The sequence below is a fragment of the Propithecus coquereli genome, unplaced genomic scaffold (assembly GCF_000956105.1).
Source record: "Propithecus coquereli isolate 6110/MARCELLA unplaced genomic scaffold, Pcoq_1.0 Scaffold180, whole genome shotgun sequence".
NCBI classification, from domain to species: domain Eukaryota; kingdom Metazoa; phylum Chordata; class Mammalia; order Primates; family Indriidae; genus Propithecus; species Propithecus coquereli.
This window is the reverse complement of record NW_012142746.1, coordinates 871,855-898,888: the sequence shown is the minus strand read 5'-3', so window position 1 is coordinate 898,888 and position 27,034 is coordinate 871,855. Positions and strand designations below refer to the sequence as shown.

General features: G+C 42.1%; 1 protein-coding gene across 1 annotated transcript in view; it reads right to left on the bottom strand.

Moving 5' to 3' along the window:
* The window catches only part of TOX3 (TOX high mobility group box family member 3), a 108,313-nt gene extending 81,279 nt beyond the window's left edge, over nt 1-27,034 (bottom strand). Inside the window, exon 1 of the mRNA XM_012642612.1 lies at nt 26,852-27,034. Coding sequence (XP_012498066.1) covers nt 26,852-26,938 — 87 coding nt within the window. The 5' untranslated portion in view covers nt 26,939-27,034. The remainder of the gene's footprint in view (nt 1-26,851) is intronic.

Genomic DNA, 27,034 nt, shown 5'->3' with positions numbered 1-27,034 from the left:
TTCAGGCTAGTTTTGAAGAACTGCAATTGATATCTTTTCCATATATACTTAACCTCCTACAGATTTATTTGATTCTCAATAATTACTATTCTCTGGTAAAAGGCATATGTTATTACAGTACACTGCGCTCCCACAAGCTGTCCATTCAGTGTATTTTAATAAATCTCTGCCAGAGCTGTATAAATTTGATCCTGTTTAAATTTAATAAGGATCAGAATATATCAAAGCACAAATACCCATGGGAGAAATAGATATTTTGCATAGTTATTGAATGGCCTATTCGGGGATACAATATGTAAGACCCAGACCATCAACCTTGAATTAAAAAGAGAGATTAATGTGTTCAAAGCCGGCTACTTGTTAAATAACATATGAAATTAGTATTTAATAAAACATCTCTATATTGCTGCTAATGGTATCAGTCCTAATACAGCTTTAATATCAATATTCTCATACAGAATTCTAATATTTACAAGAATTGTCAGCAACATATTTCTCAAATATCTACATTACTTTGATGAAAATGCAATACTATATGGAACATATGAAGAGTGTCTCACAGCAATTTGGAACTTAGGGCTTAATGTTCATTTGAATAATATAAATAAAAAGAACAACTACTTTGCTTGATATATTTTTCACAGATTACTAGCACGATGATCAATGAACTAACTGCTTTCCCAAACATTCTCTTCCCTAGCAGGATATGTTTTTTATTTGAATCATATTTCAGAGTTTGTTAATATTCTGTGGCTGGGCAAATCATTTCCATTTTTTTCTACCAAAATTTATACTTGAGTGTAAACACAAAGGACAGTGACTAATGAGCTTGGATTTAGATGCTGGAAGAAGGCACAGAGGGCAAAAGGTCAGGTATCAGGAAATCCTTCTTCATAGTGGGGATGACTTATGGGACAACTATTGCCAAGAAGATCAAAGAGAAACAGTTTCACTTACGGCATGTAAAACCAACCTTTTCTAGCACTAAATGCCCGAGACAGATGGATGGGCTAACCTGTCTTCCATTATCTATAAATATTTTGGAGGCCACAAATTGTTTAAAGCCGGGGAAACCTACATTAGCTCATGCATGTTAAATTCAAATCTACACCTTGTTATTCCCAGTCGCTTTCATCTTATTTAAACTAGAAATGTGAGGTCTAGTTCATTCATCAAACTGATAAAATACATGATCAGTTAGCCTACCAAGATCCATTAGCCAACCTTACCAGAAGATTAGGTCTTACTTTCAGATAGGTGGTTATCAAGTAATGGAGGCTCTCACAAAGGTGCCTGGCTCCCTCAGCTAGGTTGGGCCTAATCACCCTTCACTACAACTTCTATGAGCATCCGACTCTTCTCTACTCCTTCTGTCTCTCCTGTCCCTCTGCTGGATGGGGTTGGGTGAAAGAAGTGACTCCTAGCTGCCCAAAAGAAGGGGCATGATGGTCGGGCAATCAGCGACATTTGTCATACTGAGAAGAAGAGGCTTAAAAACCAGACATCACATCCTCCAAGAAAGAAGTAGTTGAATGACCTACAAATACAATGCCCCACTGGCCAAAGAAAACTGGAATTTAGATACAGACACTGCATGTCAGATGTGCCCAATTCTATGAAGTATCAGTATATATTAATAAAATCAAATCATAAAAAGCAGATCCATCAGAGTAATTAGCACATTTAAAAATTCCTGAAATAGTATCCCTAGGTATCTTTAAAATCAAGCTCTTAGTTGAAATGTCTTCCGTTTTCCAATAAAATAGTGTAATTTTTCTGAGAAACTTTTACATTAAAAGACTAGGCTTGGCAGCAGGACCAGAACCTTATTTTACACAAAATACAATGCTTTCTCTGTTACCAAGTGCAGATGCTACCAAAGCCAGCTGTTTATAGCAAGCAAAAGCTGAGGAACCCTACTAGATGTTATGTTTGTCCTGCGCATGTTAATAGACTCACCTCAAATTACAGCTCTTCCTCCCAAATCAGAGTCTGCCAAATTTCAGTTATTTGTATACCACCTTCATGTATTTTGTCATTTGAAACAGGTCCACACTCTTCCTTGTCCAAAATTTTGGGGCCAGATGTGTTTTACAGTTGAGAGTTTTTAAGACTTAGAAAAGTAATATGGTGTATATTCCATTACTGCATAATAAATACCTCCAGTGGTCTGAGGCAGCATCCCATAATCAACTATATGGACATTTTTGCAGCAAAATATCTCAACGTTCACACAAAGGAAGATAAATACAGAACAAAAACAGTCTTGCATGAGTTCAAGTCAGGTTTTGCCATAAATGTGTTGCCATAAACTTTTTCTAAATTTGTTTTCCAAAGCATTCTGCATTTTGGAATTATGGATAAGGTGCGGTATTGTAAACCTTTCTGTAGATTTAATTCATGCATTTGCCTTTAAAAATGTGCCTTTTTATAAACAAAAGGAAACTTTATGCCATAAGTGAAAAACCAGTATTCCTAACCATAAATAGCACATAACCACCAAAAGAAACACAATAAATGCAAAATAATCTATTTAATTCTTGCAAACTGATAGCTACAGAAGGGTTTGTAACTGAGTCCTGCATGTTCTCTTACCCCTTCTTTCTCTCTTCCTGTCATTTCTCTCAACCTCTCTGTTAAAAAGGGAGATTAGCAAGTTTTAATATTAGGTGTTAAAAGACATATTTTGCACCAAACTCAGATTTTTCTCCCTAATTTAATAAGAGAAACTGAAAGAAAAATGGAATGTAAATGCTTTCATATTCAATAATGGCTTAAAAACATATCCTTATAGCTAAAAATCTAATCACATCCTACCAATGGTGGAAGCCCAGCACCACCTACCTAGCTGCTTCTATCCACACCAACCAGCTCATCCTAGTGTTTGCTCACGTCCCTGCCTTCTCTGCCAGCTGCTGGGAAACACACAGAGGTCATAGTAGTTAGCCAGAGGAAAAAAAAAAAAACACAAACTCAAGTGGGATAAGACCACAGGGGTCCAGGAAGAGCTTCGTTTTATATAAAACCCACTTATTTTATGCCCATTAAATATGTTTTGCTTTTGTGTATGGCTGCCTGTGCCAATGACACTGTTATCACCAGCATATGCAGATACTGACTGCAGAGACCAACTGCGTATATACAGCTCCAGGGGATGCAAGTATATTCTCTCAGATGGTACCTGGTCCCTTCAGAAGCTTTAGAATGGTCTACAGCAGTGATACCCACGCTGTGATCCTAGGACAGCAGCTGCAGCACCTGGGAACTTCTCAGATATGCAAATTCTTGGGCCATCCCAGCTTGGGAGCCCGAGGGGTTCCCAGGACACAGGTCTTTCATGCTAACACTGGGAGAATGCCAGGCAACCTCAGACGAGTTGGTCACCCTACCTGTGCAGACAGCTCCCAACTCTACAATCCAGGTTTCTTCCCTATCTGGTCCCCACTTCCAAACACCATGGGGAACACTCCCCTTGCAAATCCCACTTTTGCCTCAAAACCCCTCCCTTTATTCATGGGTCCCCAGGCACTGCAGAAAAAGCAATGAACAAAAGAGAGGCGACTCCCTGCCTTTGTGAGGTTATGTTCTACCCTGGGGGAAAGGATAACAAAATAAATGAAACAGAGAGTATGTCTGATGATGGTGAGGGCTTGGAGCGCAGTGAGGCAGGGAGGAGGAAGGATGCAGAGGGCCAGGGAGAGGGAAGAGGGTCCCATTTTGGACAGAGGAGCCATCAAAGGCCTCCAGGAGAAAAGGACACTCCAGGGAAGACCTGAAGAAGCTGAGCCACGAAAATATCTGAAGAACAGTGTCCAGGCCAGAGGGAAGTAACCCAAAGGCCTTGAGGTGGGAGTGTGCCAGGCCCAGACGAGGTCAAGGGGGTGATGCCCACCACCAAGTTACATCTGGGCCTTGGCTCTGCATGAAACAGGAGAACTCAGAGCAGAGGAATAATTAGGGCCTAGCTCACTTATTGTTCTAGAATAGTCGTCAACACCTAGTTGTTTTTTCTTCTTATTTAAGGAGGTCAATTCAAAGAAACTAGATTCCCCTCCTACTATAATTTCAGCACTCCCCCCCTCATGGAAAACAGGAGCCACATTCGACATCACTGGATCCTTTGGCAACAAAGGTGGACACAGGATCAGACAGTGAAAAGGAAGACTTACCTTGAGTTACCTACTGGGGCTTAGATACTGCAGGCTAATATTCTATTTCACTGGAATATTTGTGTTTATGAAGACGTTCTGATGAACAAGACTTTTTTTTTTCAGTTCATGAAATTTTCAACATAAAAGAACCCTGAATTCCTATTTTGAAATCCATTGTGCCATTTTTATTCTGCCTGTATTTTAATACAGCATCAATATTTAACTACTCATTAAATGAAGTGTGACTTTTATAGTGAAAATGTCAGTCTTTGCAGTTCATTAAATTCATTTAAAGTATAGCTGCTTGATATTTTTTTTTTCCTGGAAGAATAAAAGAACTGTGAATTGAAGACATAAACTTTAAATTTAAGAATGTGTTTTCTTCAAAATTAACATTCAGGATCTGTAACATTATTCATGAGATTGAGGGACTGTTTGCATCTTCCTGCATTTACTTAGTGACTGTCGTCTTTTATAGAGTATAGAGCTGTTTATCACAGTTGGATATGACCAGTGGAATGTCACTGTGGACATTAAGATGTCATAAGCTATTATGAATCTCTGGAATTCTGCATGTAGTATTAAAAAAACATTATCTTGAACTATGGCATCAGAAGAAAATAAACCCGGGAAGATGTGAAATTTAATAACTCGCCGAATCCAATAGGGCCTAAAAGTGGTCTATTTCAGTTCTAAAAAATAATTCTGATAAGACATTAGACTGCCTGAAAGAAAAGGATATATTAAAAATGGAATTTGAGAAATGAATTCAAATGAATTTTTTAGGTGTTTGCAATTCTTTCTTCCCAAAATTACTATGATTTACATGTATGGAGCAGTAAATGCAAATGATTTCCAATCACCACGGCTACGTGTACACAATTACAAAGTCTCCTAATGAGAACTGAGAAGATTTCGGCGTCCACTGAACAAGACATGAAGGAAACGAACTCTTCCATGCCCTCCCCGTCCCACTGAGGGATGAAAGGCACTGACTCTTGTTACAGAAACCGGGACACTCCTCCCTCTCTCCATCTCCCCAGTCCTTCCCCAGTCCTTCCCAGCCACCTTCCAAAACAGAAATCCCAGCATGATCTTTGAAGCACACTGAGCTTAAAAGTGCCTGGAAGATAAAGCCTCAACCCTGCAGCACGCCAGGCAAAGACCTTGCAAAATCTGGCCTGACCCTTCGCTCTGCGGCTCCTCTCTGAGAACCCCCATTTTCTGCCTTTTCAGGACGCCAGCCTTTTACGCAAAATGATGCTTTCTCCCCTCCCTGGCACACCCACCCCATGTTCTTCTGTCGTGGTAAAATTCCCCAGAAAGTCTCTTGAGCTAGAGCGATAATTATAAAAGAAAAATCTTACTTTGTTCCATTCTGGTTTCAAAAATCTAAAAGGCAAGACATTTGAGTGGAAAAAAAAAAAAAGAGAGAGAGTTTTGTTTTGTTGGTTATAAAAAAAAAAATCAATGTGCAGGACCCGACAATTCCAACTTTGTGTGGGCTGATCATATCTCACCCCATCGGGTACAGTAAGTAAAATGACTGGAGAATCTTCTGATGAAGGCAAAGGTCGATGATATTTTATGGGCAGAGGGCTCTCCATGTATCTTTAAGTAAAGACCCTTTCAATTAAATTTGTGGGGATTTTTTTTCTTCTTGTTCTTTATCCTTTTTCCTAAAGCTCTCCTACTGGAAAGGAGATGGAAAGAACATTTGCGTGGAGTCTGGAGTGCCTACCTAAATGACCAAGGCAATATAGCACATACAAAATAAAATAATGACATTCGACGTCCGGCACTTGGATACTTGCTAAGACGCATGCATCCTGCCATCAGCAACTTTAGCAACTACACCCAGAGGGCAACCACTAATTTCAAATCAATGGCTACTGTCAAGCATTTATGAATTCATCCCATTGCGTCTCTGCAATCAGAGGCAGTGTGGGCACGGACTACAAAGGCAGCAATAACTCAAAGGTGGGGCTCTCCTCATGCTTCTCCTCTCCACCACTGGGAAGTCCATGTTAGTCCCATGGGATGCCTGTGCCCACGTGCGAGTGTACACACACGCACACCTCCTTCCAACATTTTCCAATATTTTTATATTTTGCCCACCCCTTCCCCCCTTCCCTATTATGGTAACAGCAGTAATACTTTTAATGGAAACCTCCCTAGTGAACCCAAAAGGAAGAAGAATTGGAAAAAATGTTCAATACATCCCACTGAAAGATGCCCACAATTACTTGTTCCTGCTTTTAAATGGTACAAATATTGGTGTGCTCATCAATAACTAAAGGGTTTGTTTGTTTTAATCTAGATCTTCCAGAATCAGCTGTTCAGAAACTGCCCACATTGTCCAAAGTAGCTACTTTTTATAAGAATTTCCCATTGCCTCTAAGACATTCTCTAACATTCCCATTGGCTGAAGTATTCTCATACTTTTCTGCCTAAATTTGTAGTTTGCCAAGTTTAATTACCCCAGAACAATCCAGTCATCAACAACCAACTCAAAGAGGATGGCATTTTTTTTTTCCCCTCATAAATCTATTCATCAGGATTCGGCCATGCCTGGAATGTCCAGGGAAAGCTTCAATAATCAGGGAGAAATGAGTTGCAGAAACTCAAAGAGAACAGAATAGCCAAGGCAGGAGATTACGAAGCCAGGAGATGAGAGCACACTGAATTAAACATTCTTAAGCAGACTTACATACATAATGAATTGGTCAATTCTGTCCAATGTTTCTGAAAGAGATTACCCTTCCAACAAGCCAAATGAGTGTTCGAGGATGGCAGCTCGGATGAATTCCTGAACAAAATAAGTGCTAATCACTTTATCTCCCCCAATCTTTTTTGTGAAGAAGAGCAACTTTTCATTTCCATAAAGCCTTGGAAAAAAAAAAAAAAACAAAAAAAAAAACGATGGCTGGCAGGGGATGGGGGAGGGGTGGACTGGTTAGAGGATGAAGACAATGAAGTCCCTGAAAAGGGGGATTTCCTGACAATAAACCCTGATCAGAGCCAGAGAGGGGACATTGTAGTCTTCAGTATACCCCTTCCTTTGGGAATTCCAGGCATAGTAGAGAGAAGAGGGTCACAGTGACCACTGCTTTGGGAAGGATCTACCAGGTAGGCTTTGGGATTTACTGCTTGGGAAGCTCTGGACCACTACAACACATTTTCTTGGAATTTGTTCTTTTAAACACATTGCTACAGGCTTGCTTAAGACATCCTATCAATTGTCCCAAAAATGTGTGATCTTTAATAAAAGAACACTAAACATTAGCATAAAATCTTGTTAAGTAGTTACGTATTGAGATTTTCCCACAATCAGACACAGTACTGGGTACTGAAGATACAGCAGCAAACAAATCGAACACGGTCACTGCTCCCCAGAAATCACAGTTCAGAAAGGGCGAAACCACCCTCAACCGTCGATGCCCTGTGTGCCACACACAGTAGCCACTCCATAAATACGTGAGGAATAAATGAATGAAGAAAAAGGCTTCTGAGCTTGAGGTTGACATGACTCGCTAAAAAAATAGCAGATATGTTGGAAACAACCAAACACACAAAATAATTAACTTGAGTGTGTCCCCACAAAATTAGAAAAAAAAATAGGACAAGAAATCAAAGTCCTTGACATCTAGATCCTATTTATTATTTTGATGCAATCACTGCACAGAACCAGTCATTGGTGTTGTTTTAACAATTCCTCCTAAATGGCTTTGTGATTTAGTTCAAGCACCCAGAGACATAGGTGGGCCTTCACTGAGCCAATTCCCCAGCTGATGAACACAGACTTTCTCTTCTCACTACACTGTATCACACAGCTTTGCAAACTCAAAAGATATTTTTACTAATCCAGAGAGATTCCCAAACAGAAAGAGGGAGGAGGAAAAAGAAAACATTTGGCAGGTGCCAAGACAGGTGTAGATTAGTTTACCTGGCCCAGGACCTCCTGCCCTGGTAACCATCCTCAGAACGAGCACTGGCCTTCTTAGCTATTCTGGGGAACACAGGGAGATGGAGGCTCCTTTTAGCTCCCTCAGGCCCTGGAGAAATGACTGGCCTATATTTAGATGAATGCCTTTTGTAACAAAGGAATAACATCCCAGTTAGCACTTTCTAAATGACAAAATGAGAAAGTTTTCCAAAATATTCCTCTAGCTCAGTAGTTCTCAACCAGGGGACATTTGGCAACGTCTAATGACAATATTTGGTTGTCATAACTGGAGATGCTACTGGCATCTATTGGGTAGAGGCCAGAGATGCTGGCTAAACATCCTACCATGCACAGCAAAGTCTCCCAAAACAAAGAAATACTTGGCCTAAAACATTAAAAGTGCCGAGGTTAAGAAACTCTGCTTGAGTTATACATTAAACAAAGAACAGAGGATCCACCTATCAGAGCGCAAGGTGTAAAGGCCCTCAAACAGTTCTGCTAAAATATAAGATATTCTGAAGTGAGATTTTTCTCCCACTGTCTATGCTCAGTAATTTATCCATATGTTAAGAAACTGACCTGATCGTAAGGATAATATATAATATCTTATAATAATAATATTTAACTTTAATAAAGTGCTTCGTATATAGAGAGATACGCTCAACATTTGCAACAATCCTATGTTGTAAATACTATTATTATCCTCTAGAAGATAAGCTTATTTAATACACAAAATAACCCTATGGCGTAGGTGGGTTTGTAACCCGCTAGGAAGAGAGTGCTACGGGCAGGACTTGGTGTCTGTTCAGCACCCAGCTGAGTAAAATCTCCATTTGAGAAACGACGCAAAGAGGCCCAGAAACATGCCGGAGATCACAGAGCCAATAAATGGTGGAACCTGGTTCCCTAGCTTCTCTCTCACACCCTGCCAGCCTGCCAACGGCTTGGTGTTTGGAGTCACTGAAACCCATTAGACCTCTCAAGTCTAACCTTAGATAAGCAGAACCAACAACAGCCTAAGAAGGAATGAGTTAGGCTGCTTTCCAAAATCACCAAAGTCAAATTTTCCAATTTTCAGGAAGCTGATTAAACAAAACAGTGACCCCAAGACAATGGTAAAGTACATTTGTATCGCCATGAGTCACTTGAAAGCAATCTAAGAGGGTGGCTGGTCTTACGAGAGGTCAACTGATTTTCTTAATTTGAGCAGGGCTCGTGCGGCACCAGGCACCAGCCAGGATGGCCGCACTTTCTCAAAGGACAAATACCCTGGGTAAGGACAGAACCTCTTTCTAACCACCAGGGAGGCACACAGGGATCATGGGATGTATGTGGGGACCAGCCAACACCTGACAACCCCAATTCCAGGTTCATCTCAGCACAGTCTTCAGGCAAAAACAAGAATGATGCTGATTATGTCATGGGGTCAACTTTCAGAAACTAATACTTTTTGAATGATCAGAGAGCACAAACATTAATTTAAAGGCATGGACAGTACTCCAATTTTCCTACTTTCATCATTTCTATGGATTCTATAATTTGGGGGGAAATAACCTATAAGAGACAAACTCTAGCAAGTGCTATAAATTGAGAATTTTGTATTCATCTTTACAAAAAGACCAACAGGGGAAGGGCTAAGATTTTGTTTTCTCATTTTACAATATTGACACAGTAGACTTAACTTTTTCTTAATGTGGAAATTTCCCTTTTAAAAAGATATGAATAGTATCCTGGACACCATACAAACATAGTCATTGTACTTACAAAAGTACTTTAAGAATTCATTCATAACAGGCTTTTCTCCACAAAAGAATTGGGGTGACTTTTAAAAGTATATTTAATTTTTAAAAGAGGGGTAATAATTATAAGAATAAAGGCAAACAAAAAGTAAAATTAAGAAAATAACAATACTGGAGGTGTTACTGGCATCTATTGGGAAGAGGCCAGGGATGCTATGCTGCTAAACATCCTACAATGCACAGCAGAGTCCCCCAAAACAAAGAAATATTTGATCTAAAACATTAAAAGTGCTGAGGTTAAGAAACGCTGCTCAAGTTATCCATTAAACAAAGAACAGAGGGTCCATCTATGAGTGCCCAAGGTGTAAAGTCCCCCAGATAGTTCTGCTAAAATATAAGACATTCTGAAGTGAGATTTTTCTCCCGTAGTTTACGTTCAGTAGATGCCCAGCACCCAGGAACGCTCACCCTGCGGTCCCGGACAGCTACTAACTGGGTTTCCTGTCTGACTCTAAGCCTCTTGGCAGCCGATGCAAAGAAAGAACAAGAATGACAAGATGAATGATACTCTTAAGATAAAACTAAGGGGATATTTTTCAGCTCTTCCTGATACAGTAACCGAAGAAAATTCTCTGGTAAATCATCATAAAAATGGACACCATGAGATGTAACAGGCTACACTTCAACAAAACACAAAAAAGGGTGTCCACGAAACTATTCCTCCTAATTCCTCTTAATGCAACGCGAGGCACTAATCGGTGTGCAGTTCAACGGAGGGAGGGCCGGTGATGGCGCATCGTCAGGGGCATTCGGCTCCCACGAGGCTGGCAGAAGCTATCCACCAGATTGGGGTATCTGACGAACGGATGCCTGCATCTTCTGCAGGCCATTCTCCAGAAATACGTTATTTCTTTCAACACATTTTTTAAAAATACGGACTGGGCAGCAGAGACGTCAAGACCATAATTTCTGATAACGAACTGAGGGACAAAAATCCTGTCAAAACCATTACATGTGATGGCAAAATTTACCATCAGAAAAAAATGTCCCAGGAAGCTGAATTCTAACGCATGGGTTGTGTTCAAACGGGAAATTTTAGTCAGAAGCTTGGAATCAAACAACAAGGTGTTGTCTGTCGTCAGATGTATGTGTTAACTTAGGGTTGAAGTGGCGTCATTCTTTAAAACATGCCCTTCCTCTTTTTCCTCTCTACAACTGGATGCTGTTTCTGGCTTTCTCCCTTATGTAAGAATCTTCTAGATCACTCTCAACCATTGTACTCTTCTTATCTTCTGCTATCACTCTTCTTCCTCTAATTAGCCTTTAACTTGACTTGGTTTTTCTTTACTTGGTTTCTGCCTTGAACTTCCACGAATTCACCCTAATAAGCATACAGGCTTGAGAAACCAGGAAGAAGGGACATGCTCACTGCAACCCACCATCTTTCCACCTGCTGGACACTCCACCATTCTCGATGTGTCTAAACTAAGAACAGAAGCTCAGATGATCAAAGCTGTATAGTCATAACTATAGTGTCTTCTAGAAATCTAGCACTGAGACAAGCCATAGAAAAGGGGAACATCTAATATATTTTACCCCATTGGCAATTAGAAACCTATCAAGCCAAAGCCAGGATTAGAAAGGATATTTGAAAAATTACGCATGCACACAAACCAATATGCCACCAAAAAAGTTATTTATTAGAAACAGTTGGGCTTTGAGTCACATGGAAAACAGCTACTTTAAAAAAAACTAATATACCTAAGCAATGTGCAAAAACATAAAGGCAGCAATCCTAGTGTGTGATGAGGACCTATAACCACTGCCATGACTGTCAACAATGACCTTGAGCAGAACTCAAACACTTAAGAAAACTCATTAGCTGTTTTCCAAAAAATTTTGTTTTTGCTTAATGTGGTAAGTTTGATACTAGAGATGGAAGGTCTTCAATGTAAAGTTCAGGACATGGCAATTTGCCCTGTAGGCCAGTGTTCCCAGAATCTATTATGCATACCAGATTAACTCAAGTAGTACCTAAATAAACTTTTCACAATTTTAATAGTTATGCATTTATTGTATGGGTAACGTTCATACACTGCAAGCAGTACAGGGTTGTCTGTATGCCACAGTGATGTAAATTAAAAAGTGAGTCGATGTAAAAGATTTTAAACAAGTAATACCAGCGGTAGGTAGATACGGCAAAAATGAAGGTGGCAAGTCTACTAAGGAATTGCTATAAACAAAGACGAGCCATCGCAAGTGTTTTTAGAAGGGGAATGATAGCTTAGACTGACACCCAGAAGTAGAGCCTGGATTCCATTGACGATGACAAGAATTAAGAGCACAGACGGGCAGTGAGGAACCCACGGCTACAGGAGAGGCCTGGAGCAGGACACCGACGACGCAAAGAAAGAAGAGAACACAACCATTAGAAGGAAAAATGAAGAAGACATGAAGACGCACTGCACTAAGAAGATGGAAGAGGCCAAGTAATCAAAATTAAATTTGAAGTTTTGCATCTGCAAATGATCATGGCACTGAGAAGTAAGGAAAACTCAAAGGGGAGTCTGGGGCGGGGGAGGCATGGGCTGTTACATGGCTAATGCTGGATCTGCACTGATGGCAGACAGGGAAGCAGGGATGACCTAAAAAGAGCTGCTACGTGGGAGCTGAGAAATGTAGACCGAGCAAGAGATGATTTGAGGTCTTGGGGTAGACTGCAAAAATGGCCAGAATTCTTCCAACCTCCTAGAAGCCACACCCTTTTGTAATGTCATTTGGCTGCTCCTCCTATCAAGAAATAAAATCGACTTCCTCTTCCCTTGAATCTGGGCTGGCCTGGTGACGTGCTCTGGCCAGCAGAATGTGGAGGAAGGAACAGTGTGACATTTCTGCGCCTGGACTCAGGGGCTCTAGTGTACTTCCACGCTCTCTCAGAATGTTGCCACCACGAGAACAAGCCCCGACTCGCATGCTGGAGGTGACGGACCGCATGCCAGGGAAATGAGGGGGCCAGGTGACCGCCAGCCAACTTCAGAAGCAAAGCCTCCGAGCCAACCCGCAGCTGACTGCAAACATGTGAGGAAACCGAGAGGAGAATCACTGCGCTTCTGAGCCCAGTCTGAACCTGCACAATCTCAAGCATAATATGTGGTTTTCGTTTTAAGTCACAACGTTTAGAGGTGGTTTATTACACAGCCATAGATAACTGACGCACACAGCTAGGGAGGGCACAGCTAAAGTCACGAAACAGGATCTGCATAAGAAGTGAAAAAACTACAGAGGCAAGAGAGTAAGAGGCCGAGCTTCAGGAGGATATTCCCAATCCCTGGGAAGAGAAGGCAGAGCTGAAGACAAGAGGACAGAGCAAAGCAATGAGCAGCATTCAGATAACAGCATCGGGGAACCGGGGCATGGGGGCAGGGACACATGGGGGCAGGGCAGGGAAGAGGAGGGCATCTCAAGGAGTTACCAGAAAAGTCTAAGCCTAGGGCTTAGCACAGTTTTTGCCCTAAAGTAGACACTCCATATTTTTGCATGAATGAATGAAGTTTGACCGGCAAGGCAGAGCTCACTGGAGGAGAGAGAAGACAGTGTCAGTAAGGCAAGGAGGAACAGAAGTGGTCTACAGGGTGTTAAAGGGGGCCCGGTGGGAAAGACATGGGACTCTAAGTAAAGATTACTTGTTTGAACAGTCAGATATGTTAAAGAGAAAGTCAACAGAGTCAGGCAGAAGTGAAACTGCGGATGGTCCTTTCTCTAGGACTCTACAACTACAATCCAAGGGGCATCAGCAGGCCTGGGAACTCAGCAATGCCCACTCTCAGACCCACCCCAGACCTACCATCTGCATCCTATCCACATCCCTAGATGACCTGAGAGAACATTCAAGTTTGAGAGGCACTGCTCTAGGAGGGACAGAGACAAAGAACTGAAGAGCATTTAATTACATCTCGAGAAAGTCATTCTCTGTTTTGAATTCCCTTTCAAACCCTGAGATAAAATCAAAGACAAAGTCTCAGGTTGGTGCTAACATGTCTTCAACACCTCCCTAACACTTGCAAATCTCCCTTTTCAACAAACACAGAGCAGAGCCTTAGGCAAGCAAGGTCTCCAGTGAGATTTCAATAACACTGTTTACTCCCCTTGTGTTTATTTTTAGGATTTTCTTCTATGTGTGGAAAGCATCAGATTTTCCATTTGTGGTCATCTTAATTTCACATTAATTTATTTAAGGGGAAAAAGCTAGGTAAACAAAAACATGAAGCATATTACAATGTGGATGCGATGAGGAGACGGCAAAAGTTGTGGGAGGACAGGTGGCACTCAACAAAGTCAAGACTGGAAAATCTGTAGTGGGGGCCAGAAGACATCTGGGCACATTTGAAGTCAGAAAGGAAGGATACAGGAAAGACAGGAGTTGTCTGCAGAACCAAGAATGTTCAACAGGTAGGAAGAAATAAACAACACTTGGAAGAACTTATCCCAACGATTAGGGCAGCTCTCCCCTGGCCTGGAACAAAGAGAGAACTGGTCTCTAAATGAGAGAAGATGACAAATGAGAGGTCACTGGCAGATAACATCAAATTCTTCATAAATTGGAAGATCAGAATTCCCATCTAAGAATGAGGGTGGGGTGGTTTGACTGGGCCTGGAGAACAGTGGGGAGGATTTGGACTGTGCATTGCAGAGAGTGCCAGAGAGAATTGTTTTTTTTGTTTGTTTGTTTTTTTTTCAGTGAAGCGCTCGCCTTTATTATTGAGGCTTCCAGGGCCAGGGTAGATAGGACAGAGGAGACCGCAACAGGGAAGGATCCAGATGGCCTCTTCCCTCCCAGGCTTCCTCTGGCCAGGGGCAGAAGTCTGACTCCCCTGCCTTTGGGGAAATCTGGCCCCTACACCATTTCCCTTACTCAAGTGTCCCTAAAACTCAGGCCAAGCCAGATGCCAGGGTCTGGCTGAGCCAGCAGGATGGGACAATGCCCGGTCCTCAGGCTGGCCTCCTGGCACCCCAGGAGCACCACCTGTAGGGGCAGGGCCTCCTGAGCACCCATCCTGATTTGAAGCCCCAGTCCTTGGGGACCCCAGGGATGGGACTGGTCCTTGGGGTTACAGAGAATGTGACATCACCAAAGAGATGCAGCAAGGGCCCAGGTACGGTCAGATGACATTAATTTTTAGTAAAACTGGGCCCAGTTTTTGGTTATCCCAAGGTTGAGAAATGAGATTCTGAAGCTGACACAAAACACACGGCAAAGGAAAGGGGACGGAGGAGGCTGAACAGTGGTGAGAACAGCTGGCTCGTCCTCACAGTCAAGGTTGCATAAAGAGTCAAAAGTTAACGAAAAGGGCCAGTGGATCCAGTGGGCCGAGAAGTCAGAGGTAAAATGGGTTTAATCAAAAAGGATAAGCATCAGTTTTTTTAAAAAAAAATCTAGTTTAAAAAATGCTAACCAAAGATTAACTAGTGCTCAAAACTTTGTTACCAATGGTTGTTAGGACTTGAGAAACAGCACGACAAAAACTCAAGAAAAATTTTGAAAGAAGAAAAATTTGGACCTAAAATATAGGTAATCAATTAAAATTAGGACATAATGACTTGCAGTTCTTGCAAAGAAGAACATGAATCACCGGATATTTTAAGCATGCCCAAAATAAAACCCCAAAACTAAAGAAAAAGATGGAAAAGATATGAATCTTATCACAGTGTATCTCTCTCACCAAAAGAAGAGCCTCCAAGAAGAAGTTTAGAAAAAAGAGAGCACTATAGTTTGCAGACAAAATCTCAGACTTGGAGATACCCAAGAAGGGCTTCTTGGACCTCACCAGTCACTCACTCACACACCTGCTGAGCTACCTGTCCCTGACTATCCACTCACTCCTTGCACAGTAGTTGAGTGTTCAGCTGGGCACATGGCCAGCCACAATACAGACTACATGTCCTGGGCACATGTAGTCACAGGTGTGGCCGTGTGATTCAGTCTAGCCTGGGAGTTATAAGCAAGGTGACATGTGGTAGCTTCTGGAAACTTGCATTTACCCTTGACCACCTTCCTCCTCCTTGCTGGTTGGTCCATGGATGTTGACTAGAGCTCAACCTTGAACCATGAGGACAACGGTCATCTGAAAACTGGAGGCAGCAAGCTCCCAGCTCTCTAGGAAGCCTCCCGTACCTGCCCAGACTACTTCCCTCTAGACTTAGTTAGGGAAAAGCAAATGAACATCTATTTCATTTAAGCCATTGCTATTCAAGTTATTTTTTTTCTGTTACATGTAAGTTGAACCCTAACCAAGACACTCCTCTTTGCTTGCATCATGGCCTCCCCTTTCTGGACCACCCCCCTTTCTTCTCCAGCCTGAATTCTTAGATTCAGATCAGTCACTTCAGTATCTCCTACACTTGTTTCTCTCAACCCCTGTTCTTCTTCCATTCCTGGCAAGATAGATCCACCACCCGTCATTTTCACATCCACTGCTCCTTTCCTGCCACCAACACTTGAAATACTAATAAAGAAAATTCCAAATGAAATTGAAACTTAAAAGCTTCTAATAGAGATCATCACACCTGCAGGCCAGTTCCTGGAAAACACAAGTGACTCTTCACCACTGCGCTCTCGGTTCCTAGAAGTGTCCACAGTTTATCCAAAGATTAAACCACCACCAGATCTTCTGCTCAACAGTATTTTTATTCATTTCCAGTTCATTCCTTTTTTTCTTTTATGTGCCAAGCCGTTGTCTAGATGCGAGATCTACAGTGCTCATCAAAGCAGACACAGTCCCTACCCTTAGGGAGTTTACATTCCAGTGGAACGAGATAAACAAGGAACATATGAATAAACGAATAAGCAAATATTTCAAATGGAGATACACGCTATGAATAAAATTATGAGAGTAGGGAGATAGTAACTGGAGGGATGGGGAAAAGGATATTTTAGATATCAAGATATTTTTAAATGGTCAGGCCATGCTTGAAGGTGACACTTGTGCTCAGATGTGAACGCTAAGAAGAAGCCAGCCAAGTGAAGATCTTTGGGGAGAGGGTCCCAGGCAGAGGGAACAGCAAGTGCAAACAGATGGGATGAGGGTGGTGCATTGAAGACACATGAAGCCAGGGTGGAGGGGAGTAGTGGTAAGAAATGGAAGGAAAAATAGGCAGGGATAGATCTTGGGCTTGTCAATCAATTCCCACACCCATTCACACCCTCATCTCTCTCTGTCTCTCTTTTGTCCCTCTCTCTCCTTCCCTTCCTTCCCCGCCATCTTGTTTACTGAAATAAATATATATACGCTATACATATAAATCTTCAGCCATCCTCTCTTTCTTCCCTATTATGTCAAAGAAAACAGCAAGCCTTCACGGAAGGGCCACCTCCCCTTTATCTATGGTCTTCATCCAACCCCACTGACCACCCCATCACCCCATCACCCACCCTTCAGTAGCTCGCTCTCTCTCATGTCTCTCCAATCTCCCCTCAACCCTTCTCAGATACCGTCTTGAAAATATCTTCTCATTAGCTCCCTCTTCGAAATATCACCCTCTACCTACACGCGCACGCGCGCGCACACACACACACACACACACACACACACATATGTGTATAAACACATATACGCCATACACACACAAATGTCACTACTAAATAAGACCTCAGATCTTTCACCAGACATTCTGGTACCTCCACAATTTGTTCTCAACCAACCACATCTCCCATCACAGGAAGACAAAACCCATCTCCATAGACTGTCCCATGGGACCATCCTACGCAGGCCTCTAATGGGATCTTTGCTCCACTGCTTTGTTCACAGAGCAAACCCTGCCCGGAATTCCCTCTCTCACTCTCTCTTCGCCTCTAAAATCCCGTTTTTCCTACTTGTCCATTCTGAGCCTGAGAGTGCCTGTGAGCTCTTTTTCCTCACCATACCATCCCTCTCTGACTGCCTTCCTCCATCCAATCTACTTGGGGAACACTTTTTCCTGCGCCATCACTGTTTTCAGTCTAGAACATCTCTCTTACACACACGTACTGATACACACACACACACACACACACACACACACACGTATCTCATGAACACGTATATACACACCTGCTCCCCAGCCAATCTACAGGTTTCTCTAAAGGCAGACCACATGTAATCCTAGCCCCGAACAAGAAGTACATTCCTAATACAAACAATAATTATAATATCTGCATTAAATAAGCACGGGCTGACTCTGGTTTCCACAAAGAATAATAATAAATGTGGATAATGGAAATCCTTAGAAATCTTCAAAATCATCAAGCCTTACTTCAGCTAGCAGTTTCAATGGACATTTTTCCTACGCCACGCCCACCACCCCCATTCCCTTATTGTGACATCAACACCTTGCTCTTCCTCAGAGGAACCACTGCTCCCTATTCTTAGCCCATGTGGCTTCCAAGGGGATGGCAGTATCCAGCTTCCACTCCTGAGACGGCTATGTGACTTTGGGCCTGGGCATGGGACCCAAGTCTACCCAACGCGACTTGATCCAGAGAAGTTGCTGAAACAAGCAAAAAAGAATCTCTCCCTCTTGAGGAGGCCAAGCTATGAAGATGTGAGCTGCAATTGCTGTTGGACATCTTCCCACCACTTGAGCATAGCCTGACTGACAAAGAAGTCAAACAGATGAAAGCGGACCTAATGTAAGGAGGTCTTAATAATATCCCGGGAGACTCTGGATCCAGCCATGCCTGAAACAAAACTTATTATACAATCCCTTTTCTATTTAACTCACTTTGACGTCTTTTTCTTACTTGCAGCCAAAAGCATTTTTACTAATATAGTTTTAACCACTTCCCCATTAAACGTTTTTATTAGAATTTTTTAAACAAGCCACATAACAAAGGTTGAATTTCTCATTAAAGAAGTAGACATCAAGGAGCAGCAAAACAGATCTACTGAGTATGATTTTTAACTGTCCAATATTTCTAGATTTTATTCATCCTTTTTTCAAGAAGATCAACTTCCAACCAGTCATATATATTTCATGTAAGTTTTCCAGTCAGGTCAGCATTTTAAACTTCTACTTCCTATACCTAGGAGATTTTTAAAAGAAACTGTACAATTTTTGTTATTCTACAGTAAATCCCTTGCTCTTTACAAATTAGCTCTGGAAATTGCTGGGAAAAAAATCTCACAATATGGTACAGTTACTTATACTACATCAATTTAAAGTAAATTAAATTTAAAAATTCACTTATCATCATCTTTTAGTCAGTATAAATAAGGCTACATGAAACTTGCCACATTTGGAACAGAAGAGCCCTGCTTAAAATCTAGCTTCTCCAAAAGAAAGAATGAGTCTGTATCATTCAAATATGTAGTTAGAGTAAAATCTAAATGTGTCTTGATATTGGCCAATTTGTTTAACCTATGGATTAGCAAAATTTTCAGATTATTCTTTTATAAACAAAGTAAAATTAAATTAAGATTAAAGCTATAATGTTAATCATAAAAGAAGGACCATTTTCCAGTGGCTGATGTGTTTTATGGAACGTATTTAAGAGAACATGGCCTCCCCGAGGAAGAGATTAAGGATACAAACCTAGGAAACAAAGAAAATAAAATGATCTACCTCAAAGGGAGAAGATAAAACCTGTCAGAAGCTCACGCAGACCTTAAATAAAAGCCTCTGCTCCTTATATTTTAAACAGGGTTGTTTTTTTAGAGCATTAAATCCACTTTAAAAACATATTTGAATTTATGAGCATACTTAGCAAAAATCCTGTCCTTCCTTATTAACCACACTCAAAACAGATTCTCTGAGATACCTATGACATCATTAACGTCTCATGGAATCCAATTTGAACTTGGACCTCTTACAAAAAGAAAAAAGACACATTTTCATTCACAAATGGCTGATACTGTTTTAAATTATGTTATTGCAAATTTTGCACCATCCCCACTTAATAACAACCATTTAAGAATGTTTCCTTCCAAACAACTATTAAGATACAAAGGATATAACATGCAAACACATACATAAACACATACTCCTTTTTTATTTCATTTTTTTAATGGTGCAGTAGGATTTCCAAATTTTCTGAGTTCCACGGGACTTCCTCAATTACCACCTCACTAACTGGGAAATTGAATTAGCAACACCAGCCAACCAAGGACCAAGGATGTGCCCCTGCATCTCCTATCTCCTCACTCTCGAAGGACTCAAATCCATTTCCATCCCCGCACCACCAACAGGAAGATTTCAACTTGGGTTCACTAGCCCTGAACTACCTCTTGAGTCCCAGCCCGTGACTCTGTGGGAACATTCCACCAAAATATCCTAAATCGGCTTTATCTTTCCTTCAAAACCAGCTTCTCCTCTGATCTCTCTGCCTTCACTCAAGGTCTCACCATTCGTCCCATCCAAGCTCCGAATTCAAACACCCTGAATCATTTCTGCCTCCTCTTCCTCCTCTCCCAAGTTGAGATGCTCTGTTGAGTTGCCTTCCTCTCTTTCACACCCAAAATCACAACTCCTTGGTTCAAATCCTTCTCCTACCTTACCTCGACGGAGAGATGGCACCCTACCTGGTCTCCCCACCTCCAGTTGGGCCCTGTACCAACTAGTCAAAAGGCCAGATCCATCTTCACAAAGTTCAGCTCCAACCAGACCACTGGCCCACTCAAAATTCTTAAATGCACTCAGTAGCAGACACCATTGGTTGTCTTTCCAATAGCCTTCTTCCTCCATAACAAAGCTTAACACTAATTATGCTTATATGGCAATGCCCAGCCCCAGGGATGACATGGGATTGGTCTAAGCTGATCACAGTAATCTCCTTCCTCTTTACCAATGAATGGCCTATGGGGGGCACGGAACCCATTTCTGATCAATAAGATAAAAGCGAGAGTCTGGTGGAAGAGCGTTTCCTTCTTGTAAGAGATGTACAGGAGAAGAAAGTGCTCTTTTGCTACCACTCCCACCACCACCACTACCTTGTTTCCTATTTTGCCTGATACCATGTAAGGATGTGATGCCCAGGGCTACAGCAGCCAACTTGTGACCATGAGGAGACTGCTAAAACTCCAAGGATGGCGGAATAAAAAGAATATCAAAGAAGCGTCTTGTAGATATGACTGAAACTTCTAAAATAGCTTCAGACTGCCTACCTAAAGACATCATTGTAGGTAAGCAAATAAATGTCTTTTGGTTCATGCCACTGTTTGTTGAGTTTTCTGTTGTATCCACAGCCCAAAGCACTCTAACAGAAAAACTCAGAGAGAAGAGAGTCTTCACCTTACAGAAGAAAGCCCTGTGCACCAGGCTGCTCTGTCTGTGTGTGGTCTGCACACCCACAACCTTGGCATCTGGGAGCCCCACGCCAGACCTATAATCAGAATCTCTAGGGCTAAAGTCCAAAAGCCTATGTTATAACAAGCTCTTCAGGTGATTCTTGTCATGTTAAAGTTTGAAAAACACTGCTCTATAAAATGATCACAAATTACTTTTTCCACCTCAACTACTACTCTACATACCATGAGGTGCATTGGGCTGTAATTTCTTCAGTGACAGTGACCTCGTATCACTAGGTTTGAGCATGATTTCTTGCTCGTTTAACTTCATCTCCTCTTAATCAAAGTTTTCAAACTTGAAGCCTCCCAGCACCCGAGAGCAGCAGGAAGGGCTAAGGAAGAGAACAGGGGATGGAGGACACCATGATGCTCTGTGGGGCACACGCCCGTCTGAAAGGGCACCTGGCAGATGCTGCCAAGCAAGGACACAGATTCAGCGTCGCCAAACTGATGATTATTTCTATAGAAAAGCTCAAATCCAGATTTATATGCAAAGATTTTTAGATACAGACAAGCAGTTGGGGTTTTTAGTAAATGCTATGCTAATTAAGCAAAATAAGTTCTCAAGTGGATTCAGCACCTGGCTGAGTTTGTGACCTGAATTAGGCAGTTCTTGACCTATTGACGTATACTTTGAACATTGAGACCACGTCCATTAGTGGACTCCATCTAAAACAAGTAAAATTAATTTTCTTTGGCTAGCTCGATGCTAGTCTTTACTGAGCACGGATTTTCATCTACATTCCACTGTTCGGAGTGGCCAAATGAGGAGTTTGTGGACCTCTAGTTAGTGGCAGCAGGATGTTCCATCCATTAGTCACTATAGACCAGACACCTAGAACTGCAAGCTTCTCAAGAGCCTACAAAAACATTTAAAATGTGAGAAGAAAAAACGAATTGGCCACATAACACGGAAAAACTACAAGATTATAACTAATAGATGCGAAACTAACTGTCTACAAAATGTAAACATAAGCCAACGGATCCACATCAACTCGGATATGGTATCATATCCATATTATACTAAATGCAGGATGTGGATGCATTTTAATGTTTGATAGGATGAGGAAGGGAGCCCAGATCAATAGTGCTCAGGGCCTGCCAAGGTTCTAAAAAGGCCCTGGGTACCAACCTGAAACCAACCATCCTGCCCTAAGTCTAGTCTTCTTTATGGCTGTCACAAATATTGTTACCTACTTCTGCTCCACTCTGTTTAACTGTCCACGCAGTTGGATATGGGAGTGGAACTGTCCACATAGTTGAAAATAAACTATAAGTGACTTATTAAAAAATTATTTTTGAATCCTCACCCACATATGAATTTGTCTAAGACAAAAATTAGGAAGCAGCAGCACACAAGCATGTTTTGAGGGTCCCACATAACGATTTCAATTATTTGTTAATTTGCTGCCAACACCAAAAATTCATGTTTTACCCAAAAGTCCAGATTATCATTCTCTTGAAAAAATAACTGCAAAATGTGGAGATAATTGGGCCCAAATGTTGACATGTGAATAACCTATTAATGTGGAACAAGGCTACCCCTTTAAATGGGGTATGTTCTCCACTTGGCCACAAGCCCTATTTTCATGTAGGTTAACTAGCTGTCCCTATACACATTTGAGTTTATGACCCCAGTTCTTAGAAAAACCTTATTGCTTTTTCACAATTTGGCCTCAGTATCTAGCTTGAAAACCTATCATGAAAGGTTATGGAAATTTCTCAATTAGCTCTCAAAATTCAACACTCCCACATGCCAGACCCCAGAAATTAGTTTTTATGCTAGTGCAAAGTATCATCAACCCAAGAAGAGTTTTAATCAAATTACCCTCTTAATGTGTTCTTAGTTTGAACCATGGTCCCCTGGAAGATAGACAAACGACAAATTACCTTTCAGTTTCTCTTACCCTTCAAGCTAGCCAAGAGAGAGACCCAACGAGGTTGAGTCAAAGCACTAACATCGAATGTCTTAATTAAGCAGAGTGATCAATAAGTAACACACATAATAATTAGAAAGCCAAGTTTGGGACTGATAGAATAAAAACAACATAGGACTAGTCTAGTAAGGATAAGAAGTCAATTGCCATATTTTGAAAGGAAAAGAAAAACCCTAAAAAATGCAGAAAAAGCTAGTAACTAGAGTTTAATCCAAGTTCATTATTAACCCATTGTATGATTTTACCTCACTTATGCCCACGATAAATACAGTATCTCATTTTGGGGTGCAGACTTCTGACAATTACAGGTTGAGTAACCCTTACCTGAAATGCTTGGGACCAGAAGTGTTTCAGATTTCGGGTTTTTTCAGACTTTGGAATATTTGCATGATACTTACCGGTTCAGCATCCCTAATCCAAAAATCCCAAATCTGAAATGCTCCAATGAGCATTTCCTTTGAGGGTCATGTCAGCGCTCAAAAAGTTTTGGATTTTGGAGCATTTTGGATTTTGGATTAGAAATACTTAACATATATATGCTAATTGATATTCTGCACATTATTTTGTTGCTAGTGAAAAGAAAAACTGAACCCAGAAAAAGAAAAATTCCAGAAGTATTGTCAAAGGAGTCACCAATTCACTTGAGTAACATAAGGACATTTTGTTTTTTTAATATATAGGTTTTAGTTTAATTTGTTAGCCACATCAGAAAAAGAAATGTTCAAACAGTAGATTTTCCACTTGAAATTAAAATGGAAATTAGCCCTTAGAAAATAGAGATAACTTTAAGTTTATACATCAGTGGCTAGTTCATGAATTATTAACTAATTTTAATGATCCTGGCTATATTTTATTTGAAGTTATTCTCCTACTTGCAATGACTTTTGAACCCTCAAAACTCTTTCATCCATTCTCCATAGACAGAGTACACTTTCATGAGCGCTGACATTTGAAAAGGATCCATATACTCACGGAATGTAAAGATAATACACATGCATATTATTTATACAAAGGACTCTGGACATTTGTTAAAGAGAGAAATGAATGAAACCCTATTATTCACGGTTTGTAAATAAATTTAAAGATAAGCGCTAACTTTTCACTTGTTAAGCCTGGAGCCAAGAGTTCTTGTGTTTCTTCTAAAGTTTCCCAGATGGTCATTAAAACAAGAAAGGGCAGAAATATACTTTCTTTGAAATCCATCATTTCCCATCCAGAAAGATAATATATATCATCAAAAGTTACGTCTTAAGAAAATAATAATTTAGGTACCTTCAAATACAATAAATGCATGTCTTTGTATGCTAGTTTTTACATTTTCAATATAAACCTATGCTGAACAGCACCACCTCAGACACACAAGTTAGCTGTGAAACAAAATGCTATAAACCTTTAATTGGCACTTGCTGTTTTATATCCATAAAATTAATTCTTCCTCTTCTACTACATTCTCTTTATGAATAAAAATTATAGGAAATAAAATTGGGCTTTTCACTCTGAAATTAGTAAGAGTAGGAAAACATAGTATTGTGGCTCAGTTTAAAGACTGTTATATTTTCACCTGCAGGGAAATAAATGCAAACATCCCTTAGAATAAGTACAATTTGATTCCTACCGATATGAAGCGCTGTATCTAACTTTCCTAAGTTGGGTACACACAGCACTTATGATGATCAGATTGCTAAATTACTAAGAAAGCAAGTTATATCAGGCAAATAGTTGCATTAAGAAAATATGACAGCAAACCAAGTTGCAGCCACACTCCTGCAGTTGAACAAGCATCTCAATAAATAATATCTCTTTTCAAGCTTTATATACCTTCCCTGAAATAAGTGTTCTGAGTTTAAATTGACTCAAAATAGCCTTTCTCAGAAAATAAAGAGACATACACAAAACACCCACAATTTCCTCCTGTCCCTTGAAGTACCCTTGGGATCCCAGTGAACAGGGATTTGCCACGCATTGCAGCGACTGAATTCCTACAATAGGGTTCTATTTTGGTGTCATTCGAGTGTTGCTGATCTTAAATCAGAGAAAGAAGTAGTTGCATTAGGCAAGGTAATAGCTTCCAAAAATAAGAGCATGCCCAGTTTACACACGGCTTGCATACATGGGCTAAGTTGTAAGGAGATAAATAATACCCCACTGGAACAATTAGGTGGCTTCTCAGAAACACTACATACTTAATTAGGCCGCCTAAGTCCCTGACTGAGCATACATGGGGGACTTTTTAAAGCATTTAATAACCTGAGTAAATCCAGAATCAGAGCACACAAACTGTTCCTTAACTCCGGCTACGGCGATCGGCCTTTCCTTGCTTCTCTTTAAATGCTTAAGGTGTGTGTCCCTCTTGGAATTGTAAGAGCATGAACGCTCCCACTACCAAAGGGTTAAAACACACTGAATAAAGTCCCTTCCTTCTGTACTTGCTGGGAGGCCCCTCTGTGCCAGACGCGAAGCTGGGTGATGATGGCACAGAAGGAAGAGAGACCCTAATGGTCTTTTACAAACTTCAGCACCGGAGTTGGGAGCGGAGTATAAACAAATAGAAAGGAACACGAGCCTCCAGCAGCCACGGGGCGCAGCAAACTGTTCCTCACTCCAGATACCATTCCTCCTCTTCCTGTTATGTATTCATTAGCTTTATATAGCACCTTTCTTTCAGCAGGCTCCTTATTTCCTCCTGTTATCCAAGCAATCATAAACAAACTACGAATTGAAAGAGAAGGGTGGGGGAGGAGGGAGGAGCAGGGGGAAGGGGAAAGAAAACCACATTCGAAAGGCAGAGGCCATCCAAAGCCGGGCTTTCTCTGCGTTTCGCCCTCCGGGTGACGTTTTCGCCCGATTCGGCCCGGGGGGCTCCGGGAAGGGCAGGGAACCGGAGTCCGCGCGCCCCGGCACCGGGCTGCGGCCCCGCACTCGCTCGCTGTCCGAGCCCCGCCGGCTGCCCTTCTGAGATCCACCTTCGGCCACCTGAAACGCTCGGTCTCCAAGTTGGCACAGGGGGAGGCGGGCAAGGTTGGGTGACCCCCGGGTGTGATGTGGAGGTCTCCAACCCCGATCTCCCCGAAATACAAAACTTACCCCCTCCCCGAAAAAAAAAAAAACAATGAAAGATGAGAAACTACTAGCGCTAACCAGGGAGGCTCGGGCACCTCGGTTCCGTGGTCCAAAGCGCCCTAGAGAGAGGGCAGCAAGGGCCACCTGCGGGGGTCCCGACACTTCGCGGGTACCCCTACCCCTCGTCCAAGGTATGCTGAAAAGTTTGTGCCTTTCCTTCCCTAAGTGGCCTCGAGGACAGCCCTCGAGTGGGTGGAGGAGGTAAAATGGACTTGGGGGGAGGGGGCGAGATCATCGGACCAAGAGATCAGGGACCCCTACTTCCCCTTCCAATTAGGGGGGGCTCCGATTGTGTTTACTAATAGCAGCAACAAAGAATCACGCAAACCCCCTCTTTCAGTCCTCGGGCTGCTCTCCGCTTCTTTGGGGCAGCAAAGGAGAGTCTGGCGGGGAGGTGGGAGGAGAGGCGGAGGGACAGAGGAGAGCGCCGGTGGAGGGACAAAAAGGGGAGCGGGATGGGAGCAGAAAGGGAAGACGGGCAGAGTTGGACAGAGGCGAAGGCGCAAAGGGAAAGGAGTGGATAGGGAGGAAAGGGGCGAAAGAAAAGTGCAGCGGGCGGTGAGCTGTAGCGCGGGGCGCGCCCGGGATGGGAAGGGGGCCCCCGGCCCGCCGCCCCCCGGCCCCGGCCCGGCCCGGTCACCTTGCTGTAGCCATAGTAGCCCAGGCACTGCGCGAAGTCCAGGCCGGCGGGGTCCCCGGCCGCCGCGGGGTAGAACCTCACATCCATGCCGGAGCCGGGCCCGGGGCCGGGGGCCGGGGCTGGGGTTCGCCGGGGCCTGGGCCCGCCTCCTCGAAGCTGCTAGATCCACCGTCGGGGGCGCCC